At 39.7% G+C, this 17,555-nt stretch overlaps 1 protein-coding gene across 2 annotated transcripts in view; it reads right to left on the minus strand.

The window, feature by feature from the left end:
- Positions 1-8,088: 8,088 nt before the first annotated feature.
- KCNU1 (potassium calcium-activated channel subfamily U member 1) overlaps positions 8,089-17,555 on the minus strand; it is a 152,212-nt gene continuing 142,745 nt past the window's right edge. For both annotated transcript variants that reach the window (XM_045460866.1, XM_045460859.1), the window contains 3 exons: positions 13,103-13,294; positions 11,216-11,328; positions 8,089-8,708 (listed from right to left, as the gene is read on the minus strand). In XM_045460866.1, the coding sequence (XP_045316822.1) occupies positions 8,297-8,708; positions 11,216-11,328; positions 13,103-13,294 (717 nt within the window). In that variant the 3' untranslated portion in view covers positions 8,089-8,296. The remainder of the gene's footprint in view (positions 8,709-11,215; positions 11,329-13,102; positions 13,295-17,555) is intronic.

The following is a 17,555-nucleotide window of genomic DNA, read 5'->3' on the forward strand; positions in this document are numbered from 1 at the left end:
TACGGGCCTTTTCTCCCTCTCCCTCCCATCCCTGGAAGCCTCCTTCTTCTTACTGTCCCCCCTCCTCCTCCTCACTTTCCATGTCTCCCTAAGCATGCCAATCGAGAAACTGAGGATTACTTACAGAGGTTGGGCTCTTTTGTCTCTTGGCCTGCAAGAAACAACTCATGGCTTTGAGCTGTAGGCTACTGTCCCTCCAGGAAACTATGCACCAACTTCACTGAACTCCAACCTCCATTGACTCCTTTACAGTTTGAAGGTACTCAGCTTGAGGATTTTATATAGTTCATCGTAGGTGTTTGGAATGTACTATGGGTCTTAAATAGAAGCTAATATGCCAAAGAGCTAAATGTTGAAGGAGGCAGCTTTCATTAAAACCAAATCTCCAATCTTTTTATTTTCCAGAAATATGTGGATGTGGGTATAGTTACATATGCCTGCATATGTATGTTTGTATGTGAATTGTATGTATGTGAATATGAGGATATTTAATATATATTAGATATACTATTATGTACACATATAAAATACATGTAATCTATGTGTGTGTGTATATATATGTGTATGTGTGTATGTGTGGGTATGTAACATATATTACAGACATATATTAAATAGTACATATACATATATATTAATCCAAACTGTAATGTATGGATCACTTATGGATCTTATTAAAATGCAGACTCTGATCCAGGAGGTCTGGGACAGAGCCTACTTTCGGGTAATGTAGGTGTTGCTGGTTTGGGGACCACATTTTGGAGAGCAAATCTTAGAGAGATCTTTGCATATTCTCCTCCAGCGTCATCTTGAACCTAACTGCCCTACTCCTCAGTTCTGTGCAAATGTCGCTCCGGTATTTCTTTAAGGCTAACAGTCCACTTGATAGAGGGCATTTTTTGCTGTTTCTCAAGATGAAATTAGCAGACTGTGAACTGGTGTTCTGCTTTCCTGTTCCAGACAAGTCCACTGGGAAGTGCCAAAGATGATGTGAAATCTCTTTAGATTTTTATTAGTTTACTATTATTTGTTTAATTTGCTAAATTGAGCAAGTTACGTCATGAATTTTTAGGTAATTTTTATCTATTACACTATGTGTATTTATCTATACGCATATGTGTATAAGGTTATAAATTCACTTTTGCTATTTTTTTTCTCAGCATTTTGATGTTATTGGTCCATAACCATTTTTTTTTCCCCTTCAATTTCTCAAGGGAAATCCCTTTATAGGGAATCTGCTTTTCTGTCTAAGTATGGCTATGTCTATATGTAGACTCATTTTACATACAGACTTCTTGCTCATGACTCACTGGACTTCTGATATCTCAGGATTCTTGTATTTTATCAATTCTAAAAATTTTGTGACTTTCTTTTTTTTTTTTTGCATCTTCCCCATTATCTCCCTGTCTGGAAATTGAGTTCTTTATATATTAGCCTTTCTCATTCTCTCCTCCATGTTCCCTAACTTCTCTTTCATATTTTCCATTTGTTATATCTTTATTTTACTTTTATGCAAATGATTCAGATTTATCTATATGTAACATTGCTTAAGTCACATACTGAATTTTAATGTAATCAACATGTCTAGAAGTTCTGATTCTTTTTCAACCCTGCCTGCTCATTTTTTTTTTCCCACAGTATCCTTTTCTTTCATCATGATTTATAATTATATCTTTTTAACCTTTTTCATCATTTTAAGTGTATGGTCTTTTTCAGATTGTTCTAATATCCAAAGTCTGGGGTCATGCTAACTCTCTTGTTTGATTTGTCTGCTGATTCTGATTTATGAGGATAATTTCTCATTTCATTTCTAATTTTTTATTGTGGGCATATTGTCAGTTTTTAGAAAGTTTTGAATTCATGACCACCTCCCCCCTTCCCCCCCCCCCCCACCCAAGCACCAATGGAGTTTTAAAATTCTTTCCTGCAAAGCATTATTCATTTCTTTCTACCAGTTATCTCAAGAAGTTGCTTGCTGGAATCAGATTCTTTTTCCCATTCCTTTCTCAGTTTTAAATTCCTGCCACATGGCATATAAATGGGGATACTACATTTACATATAATGTGAGCTTGGGGCTTCCATTTCTCATGATAGGTGTTTTTCACACCAACATCCCTAAGCAGAGATAAATTTTCTTGTTCCTTTCTTGAGTCAGTATGAGGAGCCTGTTGATTGCCTCTTACACAGATAAGCTGAGCTTTCCCTGGTGATGGTTACCTTAGGTCTCAGTTCTCTTCTGTATTTGCTGGCTCCACATGGCATTACAGTCACAGCCATTGACGAAATAGTCCTATGGATGAGTCTTCTATCTCTCACACACTCTTTCTGACTATGACCTCCTTCTTGCTTCTGGCTGGAAACTTCTACTTCTTAAAAAAAAAAAACTTTTTTAATGTTTGTTTATTTTTGAGAGAAGGAGCGTGGGCGGGGGTGGGGGCAGAGAGAGAGGGAGACACAGAATCTGAAGCATTCTCCAGGTTCTGAGCTGTCAGCACAGAGCCCGACACTGGGCTCAAACTCACAAGCCGTCACTGGGATCAAATTCACAAGCCGTGAGATCATGACCTGAGCCGAAGCCGGCCACTTAACTGACTGAGCCACCCAGGTGCCCCGCTTTTACTTCCTTTAAAAACTGCTATATGTTTAAAAATTCTTGTGTTGTAATTTACCTAGCATTTCTGAGAATTTGTAGCAGGAAGAAAATCCACTTGAATTCAGTTAGTCATACTGTTGAAACCATAAGTGCCCAGAGTGATCTTTCAAAATATAAATGATGACACATCATTTTTACAGTGTTTTAAAATTGTTAAAGAGCTTCTCATTGATAGAATAACATGTTAGAATAAGATGTAATCTGTTTTTCATGGTCTAAGAATCTTTCTTAATCAGGTCCCACCCATTCTCCCAGTGTCATCTCATGTAACTCTTCCTGTGGCTCGTTCCTTATCCTGTAACCATACTGGCTTGCTTTCTTTTCTTGTACATGCCAAGTTCTCTCTCCTAAAACAGTGTTTCCACAGGATTCTTCCCACCTTTCAGTGGTCCTGGATCATCACATTCTCGATCACATCAATATGCTTAGTTCCTTCCCAGTATTTGACACAATATATAGTTATCTTGCCCATTTACTTATTTATTTTCTGCCTCTAAATAGAGTGTATGCTCCATGGGGAAAGCAACTTTGTCTTGCTCTATCCTCAGCATCTAGCACAGTACCTGATACACAGTAGACAGTGAATGGATATATGTGTTCAATGAAAGAGTATGGAAGTCATGTTCAGCATCCTCTAGTTTAACTTTCTGCTTTTATAAAAAAATAAAATGAGCTGGGAAAGTAGCTGAGAAAAGTTTAAGAACTTGTCCAAGATCATAAGTGTTTAATTAGATACCTGAAACAAGTACTCCTGTCTCCTGACTCCCCTGCCCTATTTTCTTTCTGGTCACCACTCCAGTGGTTATAGAAGGCCCATATCAGGGATTTAGAAAGACAATGGATTAATAGGCTATAGGGTGATCCATGACCTCCCTCCCACTTATATGATGAATTTTGTGGAATATACACACATATTAATTTTCTGAGGAAGAAGCCTGTAGCTTTCATTCAATTTTCAAAAGAGTCAAAGCCTCAAAAAATCTTAGCAACTACTGGCCTACATACATATTGTTTATGAACTATTAAGTTCCTTGCATATTTTCTCTTGTCTTTGTATCAGTTCTTCTATAAGTAATAATTGAATAATCACTAAGGAAGTGAAAGACCTATATTCTAGACACTAGAAAAGATTGATGAAATAAAGTGAAGATGATACAAATGGAAAGATACTCCATGCTCATGGATTGAAAGAATTAATATTGTTTTTTTTTATTTTATTAAAAATTTTTTTTAATGTTTATTTCTGAGACAGAGAGAGACAGAGCATGAGTAGGGGAGGGGCAGAAAGAGAGGGAGACACAGAATCAGAAGCAGGCTCCAGGCTCTGAGCTGTCAGCACAGAGCCCGAGGCGGGGCTTGAACTCACCGCGAGATCATGACCCGGGCTGAAGTTGGACGCTTAACCGACTGAGCCACCCAGGCGCCCCAAGAATTAATATTGTTAAAATGTCTGTACTACCCAAAGTAATCTCCAGATTTGATGCAATCCCTATCAAAGTACCAATAGCATTTTTTCACAGAAGTAGAACAAAGAACACTAAAATTTGTATGGAACCACAAAAGACCCTGAATAGCCAAAGCAATCTTGAGAAAGAACAAAACTGAAGGTATCACCATCCCAGATTTCAAAGCTACAAAGCTACAATATCAAAACAACATGGTACTGGCACAAAAATAGACAAATGGATCAAAGGAACAAAATAGAGAGCCCAGAAATAAACCCACACTTATGTGGTCAATCTATGATAAAATATAATGACAACACATCATTTTTACAATTTTTTAGAATTGGTAAAGAGCTTCTCATTTATGGGGGAAAAAGTCCCTTCAATATATGATGCTGGGAAAACTGGACACCTACATGCAAAAGAATGAAACTGAAACACTTTATTTTACCATACACAAAAATAAATTCAAAATGAACTAAAGACCAAATGTGAGACATGAAACAATAAAGCTCCTAGAAGAAAACACAGGCAATTTCTTTGATACTGGTCATAACATCTTTCTAGATATGTCTCCTCAGGCAAGGAAAACAAAAACAAAAGTAAACTACTAAGACTACATCAAAATAAAAATTTTAGGCACAGTGAAGGAAATCATCAACAAAACAAAAAGGCAACCTACTGCATAGAAGAATATTTGCAAATGACATATCTGATAAAAAGGGTTAATATTCAAAATATATAAGCTACGCAGCTCATCCCCTCCAAACCCAAATAATCCAACTAAAAACTGGGCAGAGGACCTGAATAGGCATTTTCACAAAAACATACAGATGGCCGACACACAAAAAGATGCTCATCATCAGTAATCATCAAGGAAATGCAAATAAAAACCACAATGAGATATCTCCTCACACCAGTGAGAATTATTATTTTGAAAAAGAAATAACAAGTGTTAGTAAAGATGTGGAGAAAAAGGAACCCTCTTCCACTGTTGGTAGGAATGGAAATCAGTGAAGCCACTATGGAAAATAGTATAGAGGTTCCTCAACACATTAAAAATAGAAATACTCTATCATCCAGTAATTCCACTACTGGATATTTACCCAAAGACAACCATAACACTAATTCAAAAAGGTATATGTACCCTTATATTTATTGCAGCACTTTTTAAATAGCCAAGATGTGAAAACAACCTAGGTGACCATCAATAGATGAATGAATAAAGAAGGTATGGTATATATGTGTACAAACATGCACACACACACACACACACACACACACATGCACACACACACTGGAATATTACTCAGCCACAAAAAAAAGAATGAGATCTTGCCATTTGTGACAAGATGGATGGACCTAGAGAGTATTATGCTAAGTGAAAATAAGTCAGACAAAGACAAATACTGTATGATTTCACTTATATTGGAATCTGAAAAAAACAAAACAAATGAACCAAGTAGAAACAACCCATAAATAGAGAATAAATTGGTGGTTGCCATAAGGGAGAGGGAGGGAAAAGGGGTGAAAGTGAGTGGAAGGTACAGGCTTTCAGTTATAAAATGAGTAAGTCATGAGGATAAGAGGTACAGCATGGGGAATATAGACAACGGTATTGTGGTAGTGTTGTGTGGTGACACATGGAAGCCACATTTGTGGGTGAGCATAGTATAGTATTTAGAGTTGTTGAACTACTATGATATACACCTGTATTGTAATATTGTGTGTCTACCATACTTCAGTGAAATAAAGGTCTGAATAATCATTATCAATTAAGAATCTACTATATTGCCAGAGGATCTAGTGTCATGATTTGTATTAAAATGTTGCCATTTATAAGTAAAAGGTTTTGTTCTAGAGCTATGGAATCACTTTGCACAGGAGTCTAGGGGTATTCTGACCATTTTATTTATCAAGACTGGCAGTAACACCACTCATATGTTGGCTGTAGTGCATATACCTCAATGTTTCTTTAGCCATATTTCTGGTAATTGTTCCCCTAAAATACTAAAAAATAAAGAGTTTCTCATTCTAAATTCTCTGCTGTGTTGGAAACGAGCTCATTTGTGGGATCAGCTTTGACTCTGGAGAAGTGAGATTCAGATGCTGAACAGATTGGTTGATAATGTGTACAGCAGATTTGTGGATTTTAAATATGCATAGGACTAATCTATACTTTTCTTTCTCAGCAATATTTTTTCCTACCAAATCTCCTATGTGTAAAAGATCCCGCAGAGAATGGGGAGAAGGAATGATCCTGCCTTTGCAGTAGATGTTTGGTGCAGCGTCTTCCCAGACCATGAACCATTTTCCCTTTCATCCCTGAGAAGAGTCCTTCATTGGAGATGCCCTGCTGCTCGGCCATTGATAGCTGTGGTTGAGTGGCCAAAGCTGAACCCACTACATACTTTCTTTCAGAAATTAGGATTTGAGAGACAGAGACAGGCCAGTTAAATCTCTGATGCACCTACAACTCTTATCTATAAATGTGGAATTGCAAGAAAATATACTTTGCCACGTGTAATGAAAGGCAACAAAAAAGCCAGTCTGTAAAAAGTGAAGGTAAAGATGACTCAGGTAAGCTTAAACAAGAAAAAAGAAAAGAAAAGAAAAGAAAAGAAAAGAAAAGAAAAGAGAAAAGAAAAGAAAAGAAAAAATCTCTGGTCTCTGACAACTTTTCTTACAATTACTCCTTTTTTCCCCCACATAGACTGAGTTAATTTTATTACAAACTAAGTTTAACTAATATAAAATTTTATTTCCTGTGGATGAATGTTCTTTCTTTTTGGTTTGTTTCATTTCTTTTATTTGTGTGCTTGGATGCAGAATGTCTGCAAGTGCTGGAGTCAAATCAATTGGGTTCAAAAGGTGATTTGATCACTTGCTAGCAAAGTATAATAATTTGGATGCACTCATACTAATAATTTACTGGTTATCTGAAAGTCAAATTTAACTGGCTATTTTTTCTTTGATCTAGCAACCCGACTTGTGCCATAGCTGCTTCCTTTGTAAAGTGGAGGTACTAATACCAAATTAGCAAAGGGGTTAAGAATGTCAAGGATATCACAAACTCATTTAAAATAATATATCAGAAATACAGTTTATTATTTTCTTTCCTCTTCTCTTTTACCTGTGTTGTATCTGGAACACAAGAAGGTGTTACATACAGAGGTCATCGTTACGAGACCACCAATTGGGAGTAAATGGTTCATTTTGGAACATGGGGAAGTTTTGTATACTTTTTATGCAATGATGTCTTTATTCTCAGATTAGAGAATGTGGAAGGTCATGTATTTCTATCTGTCTGATTTCACCTAGGCACCCTATCTCAGGATATGCTAATATTCATTCCTGTGCCAGGCATATACCTAGGTCTTAGTTACACACAAACTGGTTTCTGATTCAAACTGGTGTCTCCCCATCTGATCTTTCTCACCTCTTATGGACAGAGATGAAGAAAGAAAAAGCATGAGGAATAAAGAGAAGGAGAAAATATACTGGTTTACTATTGGCCTGCTTGAGGAAAAAGAATGTAAGATTCTTCATTTGAGGGCTCTTTTATTTCTTGTCTCCTGTGTCTAGGTCCTCATTGTTTTTATCTTGCTCACTTTTTATCCCCTGACTGGAGGAACCCAAGTCCTGAAGGGCCTCTTTAATTTTTTTTTTTTTTTCAACGTTTATTTATTTTTGGGACAGAGAGAGACAGAGCATGAACGGGGGAGGGGCAGAGAGAGAGGGAGACACAGAATCGGAAACAGGCTCCAGGCTCTGAGCCATCAGCCCAGAGCCTGACGCGGGGCTCGAACTCACGGACCGCGAGATCGTGACCTGGCTGAAGTCGGACGCTTAACCGACTGCGCCACCCAGGCGCCCCCTTTTTTTTTTTTTTTTTTAATTTTTTTTTTTTCTGAAGGGCCACTTTAACACAGCTCATTCTAACATATTTTCTGTTTGAGGGACACACAGAAAGGAAATTTTCTTACAGAGCATTCGTCATGTATTTCTTTATTTATCACTCCAGACCCAGTGGGATTGGATCAGACTTTTGCCTCTCCCCCGGGTGGGCTTGCTCATCAACCACGAAGCAATGGGCACAAAAAAGGCATCTTTCCATTTTTATTTTCCTGTCCAAAGTCACCATCTCTGGAGATGCTTTACAAGTAGCAAGCTAAAGGCTTGTGGAGAATATCAACAGGCCTAGTTTGATTTTGAAGAGGCAGGGGCATTCTCCTCTGTGGTTTCCTTCATTTTTCCTTTCTCATTTTCTTTCACGGTTTCAGTTTCACCGAAATGTGGCTGGGGTGGCATTTTACTGCTGTGAGGTAAGACGGTTTGCTTAGAACCACTAATGGAAATAGTTTTTGGCTGCAAATGATGAAGTGATGTAGTCAAAGGTTGTTTTGTAGTCTGGTTAACTGGGTCAACCATAGGAGAATAATTTATTTCTGTAACTGTCTCTGATGCCAGTGGCACCATGTTTATTATTTCATATGGACTCTGAGATGAAGTACCATCCATTTTGTAACAAGAAGTGCCATAAGGGATGGCACAAAACACAAGATCCGAGGGTAGTAGCTTAAAGTTATTGGGTGGCCGGGTAATCACAAACCTGTAAGAAAAGCCAAAGATGACTCCTGAGCCTCTCTGCAGTCAGGATGACATGGCTACGGGTGATGGCCAAAACAAGGAAGTCTTTCTGCTGGGCCAGAGGAGGAAATGTTTTTGTTCTGCTTTGCCTCATTGGTTTCTGAGTAATAGTAAATACCCCTGGCACAGTATAACTGAAGCCTCAGACTAGGAATTAGGAGATTAACATTCACTTCTGCCTCTGAAACCAAGTGTCTCTGACCTTGGTTAGGCATGGCATCTCCCTTCTTTGGGCCTTGCTTTTTTCACCTCTTTAATGGGAGAGGGATAGGATGGAGGTGTGGACTGATTGATCTCTAATTGACTTTTGGACTCCAAGTTTCCCTGTTTTTAATACCCACTACACTAATGAAGTCAGTTGGCACAATAGTGAGCACTTGGCCAAGCCTTATCAAAAGCAGATTACATACATTCCAGCTATTTCTATTCTGGCTTAGGCCTACCCTAATACTTACACCACCAACTTTCACACAGAATGTAGTGTGGCCAATGGAAAAAAAAAATAAACCAGTTTTATTGGAAATTTTGACTAGTAAGCAAATAGTGAATGTCAGTGAGTCTTAAAGAACACCCACAGCCTGGTCCTGTTTATAGGGCAGCAGGATGCCTTAGCACAGTAGCAGCTACACGGCAAATCCTCAGTAAATGTGAGTTAAATGAATTACTACACGAGCATTCATGTCAGAACACTGAGGCAGAATAAGGCAGAATAACTTTTCATGTCTTTCATCCTGTATTTCTTCATCACTGCCCCAAATCGTCACCTCGTATTTCCTCAACGCCCATCTCAGTGCACCTCTGACCTCCTTTCACTGAACAATCTTCCCCTTTTTACCTTTCCTACTGAGTTCCCTGTGATATCTATAATAGTTTAAATAAGATCTACTATAGCCACATATTCCCTTTGAAACAGAAATATTATTTCCTTCCAGAATGTCCTCTCAAAGAGGGGCTGCACATTTGCCCTATTACCATGTTCCATGGGTTTTCCAGAAGTATTGGAGCAAGGGCATGGAGTTCAGGCAGAGAAAGAGAGAAACCAGCATCATTCATGCTTCCCAGTGCTGCTTCCAGAACATCACTGCTCCCCAACATCTTTGTGATTCATACTCTATAGCCATATCACCATCCCTCTTGATTCATCAGCATCATCTATAGACCTCCACGTTTATTTAGGTCTCCTGCACCTGGGATACTTTTTCTTTCAAGCTCTAGGACCACTATCATTTCATGTGCCTGCAATGTTTATGTGGCTTACAACTCCAAGAGCTAGGCACCTTTCCACTACCCAAGAATCTTATCTCCAAACCACTTTCCTGAGCACATACTGGAAGTCATCATTTCTTGACATGTCCCGCCTCTCAAATATCATGCTTCCAGAAATCACTCTCTAGCTGTCACTTCCCATCATTCTGTCCCCTTTCATTCTTGCACTCTAAGTACATCCACTGTTTAACGTCATCAGGACTTTCAATCCTTTGTCCTTTCATTTTCGAGTTGGGTATTGCTTCTACAAACCTACAACAAAGTTCTTCTATTACTCTCAGTAGCTAACCTACACTTTTACCTCTTTCCCAACTCCCTGTAATACTTCCTCCATCTTTTCTCTCAGCAACGGCCATGGCTATGCTTCACTGAGAGATCCTGGTGTTACATACGAATTCGTTTAAGCACATGGTATGGCAATGTTTGCCTTGGCACCCATTCTTTTCCTGCCTTTCTCTGATGAGCAGAAAGGTTTCTTTCCATTCAAGACTACTCCACTTTGAGGAAGTTGGTTTCTTTCTCCCTATAAACGAGAGCAAGGTTCTTTCTATCTTCTTCCACTCTATTGTTTTTAATTTCTCCTTGGAGAAATTAAAATGGACTGAATCCTGTCCATTCCCACTGTGAGAATCTTAGTTTGGACCTACATTATTGAATTGTCGGTAGACTGTACCCTCTCTTTTCCCCTTCTGCCTTCCACATACATTTCCTTTATGTTCTCCTGTGCTGCTATCAAGTGGATCTTAGTTTCAACTGAAATATGAACATAACGCTCCCACAATTTACACGTACCAAGCCAAATGGGCTAGAAATGAGGCAGTCCAAAAACATTTACCCAAGGAGCCCAGCAGAAAACAAGTAAATCTTTCCAGTGGCTTTTAGCTTTAAAAAGTTGCATACAGATGGATGAGGGGTAAGTAGCAAAAGAACCCTGATTTAAAATCTGGGTCTACATTTTAGCTGTCACTAGGGACACAGACACCATTCTCCTTACATAGTCAGTAGTAATTGTATCCCAATCATCAGTTCATTCATGTTATTCACACCCATGCTTCCTTATTCCTACATCACTCTCTACTCCCCCTGGACCCTTCTTTGTAAGCATGGACCCTCAGCTCTGGACTTTTCTTTCACATAAAATAAAGTAGCTTTGGCTCCTATGCTTGGATAGATGGGTGCCACTTTCCAAGGTAGCATACTCCCCTTTTTTCTTCCGGGTTGTTCTCCTCTTCATCTATCATGCGGTATAAGCCAAGGCACAGGATTCCAAAATTATCTAATGAGCCACAGAACACTTGCCCAAATGTCTTTCTTGGCTGGGGAGAAAAGAGAAAAACATGTGTCTGTTGGCACTTTAATTAAGCAATAACAAGCCCTTACTGGAAAGTTATTATCTTTCCTTGCAGTAAAAGTTTGGAAGACCCAAAAGCCATTTCCTAATATCTTTTATGGTGGCATTGTCAAGTAGGAAATTAGGATTATGAATAGTTTTGAGCCTCTAATCCCAGTGATTTTTTTTTATCACGTGGCCTTCCAGAGCCCCTCGTGGGTGTGGTGGAGCATGTTGTTACGCTAGTTTTTATTACTACCGCTGTTTTGGTAACCAGTAAGAAGTAACAATGAGTAACAGGTTGGGAAATTCAGTTTTCAAGCTATATAATGGGTTGGGATGTAAAGTGACCTCAAGAGAGTGTTTTTCTTATCCTACTCTCCAAATAGCACACAGTCCCGAGCATTCCTCCTGACACTGTTCTCAGGCTATACCCAACAAGGGCATCGTGAGACAACATGGTCAAAGTAACAGCAAGGGGATTCAGTGAAGTCACTTGAGAACAGTTCGTTTCATTATGTGATGCTATGGGGTAAAGAACAAAATGAGGACAAGATATAAGTGGAGAAAGGAAGGACAGGAGTGTTGACCAGTCCACTGTCAGCTCTGATAGTAACAGGCAGTTGCTGGTGGCAGTTATCCTGGGCTGATAGTCACTCGTAAGTCATTCTCAGGTGAGGAACCCAAGACCACAGAAATGCCAAGGACCAGACTGTGCTAAGGGAACTTGGCAGTGTTGTTTGCACCTGGAATTCATATGTACAGAGCATGGGCTTTCCCTTTTTGGCAGTATCTATTAAGACATATCAAGTATAGACACCTAGAAGAAATTGCTTCTTGTGAAGGGGTTTCTCTTTCTACTGATGTCCTCTGAACAAACGAAAAATATTTCCTTATAAATTCCTGCCCCTGCTAACTGGTGGGGAGCTCAATGTAATGTCAGTTAAAGCTAAACCAAAAGGCACTGATAAGTTGATTACTCATTGCCAGGCTAGACCCCAATCTGATCAACAAATACCCAGATGCCTCACTGGAATCTTCCTTAATTAGCTTTTCCCCTTGCCATAATCTACTGCTCACTAGCTCAGTGGGCTAGGAAAATTCAAGCATTTTCCACTACTTAGCCCAATCAGAGTCTTAGACTCAAACACAGAATCCTTCTGCCTGATTTCAGCTGGCATGATCAGATTTCTTTATCAGCTCAGATATAGGAAGAGTGGGCAGACCCTGGGTCAGACTGCCTTGGAGGGAACCCTGCTTTTCCAGTGGGACAAAATGTGATCTCAGGTAAGTCCTTGTTTCTCTGGGTCTCAGCTTCTTGATCTGTTCAATGCAATTAATAACAATACCTACCATGTAAATCCTTGGACAGATTAAATAAACAACAATAACAAGAAAAACAAAGCAGACAGGCACAGAGAAAATGTTCAGTAAATATTAACTATTAGAGTTATTATTAATACCCTTGCTAAGGTACAAAGTTATTAGACCTCTCAGATGCTTCCTGCAGACTTGGATTTTTTATCTGGAAGATGGGCATGAAAACGACTGCCTTATATACCTTCTGGAATTGTTGTAAAAAATAAAGATAGCACATGAAAATGCACTGTAAATTATAAAATATGAGTATAAGGTTGTATTATTGCTTGTTATTATTTTTATGCTATAGGCTACCTAGGAACCCAAATAGCCTGAGTCATTTTCAGAAACCCAGAATGGTAAGGAAGGGAGAACCTTTATTAAGGTAGAAGTAGACTCACTTCAATGTCAGACAGAATGGTTTGGTTTAAGGACAGAAGCCCCAGCTTACACCGCGCTCTTCCAGACACAACCGAAGTGCAGCTGTGGGTCGGCCCATAGAAACTCTTATCCAAAAAGTGTTCCAGCTGGGAACTTATCCCTCCTGTCACCAGCATCTGAAGTAATTCCAGGACGTGATAATTGTAGAAGGCCTGGAAAGCAATGACAAAGCCACGTGCAAAGTCAGAAGAACCAGCATAGAAACTGTGGACGTGTATAGCCTTGGAAATTTAGGGGGGGTATCACTGTTTGAAATGGATCAAATGACACAAAACAGGGTCTCTCGTTATCATTATTTTTATTTTTATTTTTAATTTTATTTTTGAGAGAGAGAAAGACAAAGCATGAGCGGGGGAGGGGCAGAGAGAGAGGGAGACACAGAATCCGAAACAGGCTCCAGGCTCTGAGCTGTCGGCACAGAGCCCGACGCGGGGCTCAAAGTCACGAACCTCGAGATCATGACCTGAGCCGAAGTTGGACGCTTAACCGACTGAGTCACCCAGGTGCCCCTCATTACCATTATTAAAATCAACTAAAAACTGGCAGTTCAGGTAGGGCACTGGGTTAGGCAAGGTGCAGAGTGACCCAGTTCTTGCTCCCTCGGGGCTTACACTGTAGCAGAAGAACAAAATGGGAAATGATACTGACACCAAGGATGTCTTCCAAAAATAGCAGAGGAGTATGTCAGGCCACAGATACCCTAATAATCAACAACAGACATTTAAAACTATGTATTTAATGAGACTTCTACAGATTCCTCCCTAGGGACTACTGACATGATTACTGTCATCTATAATTGAATCTTCTGGATGTGAATCTACTTATATTCCTTTTGATTGTGACCCACTTGAGGACAGGTATTGCCTTGGGCCTTACTGATATTTAGATCTCCCACAGTTCTTGTGTGGAGCTAGAACACAAAATTGTAAGGGTTGAATAAATGGATGGAATTTTTGGAATCTCTGGCATCAAAATAAAACCAAAGGAAGACATGTGGGACAACTGCTTATTTTGAAACCACCTGGAGTCCGAATAACTCTAGCTATTTTATTATTTTTAATTTGTTTTTAAGTTTACCTATTTTGGGGGAGAGAGAGAGAGAGAGAGACAGAGACAGAGAGAGGGAGAGCACACGTGGGGTAGGGACAGAGAAAGAGGCAGAGAGATTTCCAAGCAGGTTCCATGCTGACACAGCACAGAGCCCGATGCAGGGCTCGAATTCACGAACCGTGAGATCACGACCTGAGCCGAAACCAAGAGTTTCTCAAACGCTTAACTGACTGAGCCACCCAGGGAGCCCCTGGCCCTAGCTATTTTCTTAAACTGCTTTTCCAAAGGATTCCTACCATATTCAGTGTAAACTGGCCATTGGCATACATGTAATTAGCACTGGAATACATTACCCATCAGATTTTCTCAAATCTGAATACATAGAGTTTTAAATGTTATACTTTTTGTTTTATCTAAATTAGGCTTTTACTCCAGTAGACATGATAATTCATAGGTTTACATAGTACCTATAGAAAAACTAGTAATTTTTTTATTAAAAACAATGGGGCACCTGGTGGTTCAGTTGGTTAAAGCATCCAACTCGTGATTTTGGCTCAGGTCATGATCTTACTTGCTTGGGATTCTCTTTCTTCTCTGCCCCTCCTGACCCCCACCCCCAAATAAGCAAATAAAAACTTTAAAAAAATAATAGTAATGAACTCAATTGTTACTGTCTTAGAAATGTTGCCATTCACTTTCTCTACTCTCAGATTCAAGGACTCATCTTCTGCAGACTGAATTATGATAGCAACCTGTTTACCTGTCTTCCTGTCTTGTTTTTCTTCTCACTTGGAATCCTTGTTCGAACTGTCTCCAGAGAGATTCTCTCGAACACAAATCAAATCATGCCATCCACCTCCTAAAACCTTCAGTGTCATAACCCTTGCTGTAAAACCAAGCTCATCTCCTCTGTGAATGGTGCCCTCCAGTGCTCAATAGTCTATCTGTTGCTGAAGCTACATATTTACTCTTTAATGCCTTTGCTTTAGAACATCTGATCGCTCATCAACTTGGGGATCTCTTCATCAGAATGAAGTTTTCCTTTGTGATCCCACAGCCACTGGCTTTTGCTTCATTTCATCTTTCTGTATTTTAAAGTTGGTACTTTTTCTGAAACATAATTGACTTTGAATCTTGGACTGGTATGTTCTAGCTGAATACTTTTGGAAAATTCATGTACTCCTTCTCAGAAACCAGTTTCATAACCTTTACAGTTGACATGATAATACCACCTTTGAATATTGTTTGTGGGATGAAATAGATCTACTGCACACATTGTTAAGTTTTGTTCTCTTCAACATTGGTTCTCATGTATCTGGATCACCTGGACGGATATTCATGAGTGTGGGTTTCTGGAATCCAAGATTCACTGGATCAGAATTTATGGACAGGAGTGGGAATCAGAAATTTAAAGGCCACCTCTAGTGGTTCTGCCACTGGTTGGTGCTCAGATCACTCTGGGCAACATTTCCTTAAATGATGTGCTCTTTCCGAGGACAGACTTTGTCTACTTAACATTCATGTTCTCGGGGGTGCATTGAACAAAGCAGGTGTTCAAAGCTGTACGAATATTGACTGCAATTGGCTGTTGATTTTTAACAAATAAACAAATATTTCTAGCAAAACGTAGAGGCCATTGGGACAAGAGGGCCTAGGAAATAATACAAGCTATATGATTTAAGAGAGAATAAAAGGAAAATAAGTTCTAAAGTAGTTTTCAGACTAAAAGATGACTTCAAATGTCCTGACTGAGGGGATCCCCTGACTGATGGTCTTCTCCTTACATTTCTTCTTTGTTCCATGTTGCTACCACCTAGAAGGGAGCTTCCAGAATTGGCTCACTGAAATCCAGGGGTGAACAGGGGACGTAAATCCAGGTTGAGGCACAATCCATTTAAGAACAACTGGCCAGGGGCGCCTGGGTGGCGCAGTCGGTTGAGCGTCCGACTTCAGCCAGGTCACGATCTCGCGGTCTGTGAGTTCGAGCCCCGCGTCAGGCTCTGGGCTGATGGCTCAGAGCCTGGAGCCTGTTTCCGATTCTGTGTCTCCCTCTCTCTCTGCCCCTCCCCCGTTCATGCTCTGTCTCTCTCTGTCCCAAAAATAAATAAACGTTGAAAAAAAAAATTAAAAAAAAAAAAAAAAAAAGAACAACTGGCCATAGTGTACAGTGATCAAACATAATGCTGTTAGAATAATTCTCCACTGATGAAAGCAAAGGTCTAAATTCTAGGGTTGTTCTGGTGTCAAGGGCTCTCGGGAAACATGTGCTTTGCATATTTAACAGAGAGAGGCTTAGCTGTTGAATATGTCATTTCTTCAGTTTTGACTTCAAAAGGATTGCAATTCTATGTTGGGGAAAATAATGGGATTTACATGTCACCCTTATTCTGAGAGCTCATCTAGTATTCTTATTATCCTGGGTTCTCTCCTATTGGCCTCTTCCCCGCCCCCCTCACCTCCCTCCCTTCCTTCCTCCTTTCTTTTTTTTTCTTTCTCAAGAAAATATGGAAGTTGAAATGTGCTTCACATATTTTAAACTTGGATAGTGTTTCTGATATAATCTGATTTAGTAGAATTTGGACTTCCAGCGTTAGAAAATGTTGAGGCCCAAAGTGTTTTCACTTTTAGCTACAATGAAGCTTGAGGTCTGTCTCATAACCTACAACATTTCCTAATAACATAGATAGTAACACCCTAGCTACTTGCTGCTTTTTATTCTGAAAATCCATCTCCAAAGGCTTTAAGACCAACCATTCCTATCAAATATTTCTAATTGAAAATGAGGCTACATGGTAGGAAAACTGCGAGTAACCAGCAAAGGGACCTTAAGGGAGTCACATACCTTCTGTGAGCCACAATTTTCTTACAAGTAAGGAAATTGCTGCCTACGTTCATGTCCAGTTCTGAAGTCCAATTGTTATAAAGCCACACAGGAGTCCTGCTTATGGATCTGAGTGTCTCTCCATATATTTTTTTAAAGTTTATTTATTTATTTTGAGGGGGGTGGGGAGAAAGAGAGAGAAAGAGCATGAGCGTGCACGTGCAGGGGTGAGGGGCAGAGAGAGAGAGAGAGAGAGGGAGAGAGAGAGACAATCCCAAGCAGGCTTCCGCACTGTCAGCGCAGAGCCTGATGTGGGGCTTGAACTCATGAACCGTGAGGTCATGACCTGAGCAGAAACCAAGAGTCGGACACTCAACTGACTAAGCTACCCAGGTGCCCCTCCACATGCGTATTTTTTTTTACAGTATTGAGCTGAGAGAGGATTAAATGTGAATATGAATTATTTTTCACCGGACTGTTTTCCCATCTGGGGCAGTTTACAGTAGTATACCAGAGGCTACTTGAAGCCGTAGTGTCAGCTG

This window comes from Leopardus geoffroyi, chromosome B1 (genome assembly GCF_018350155.1).
Source record: "Leopardus geoffroyi isolate Oge1 chromosome B1, O.geoffroyi_Oge1_pat1.0, whole genome shotgun sequence".
Taxonomy (NCBI): domain Eukaryota; kingdom Metazoa; phylum Chordata; class Mammalia; order Carnivora; family Felidae; genus Leopardus; species Leopardus geoffroyi.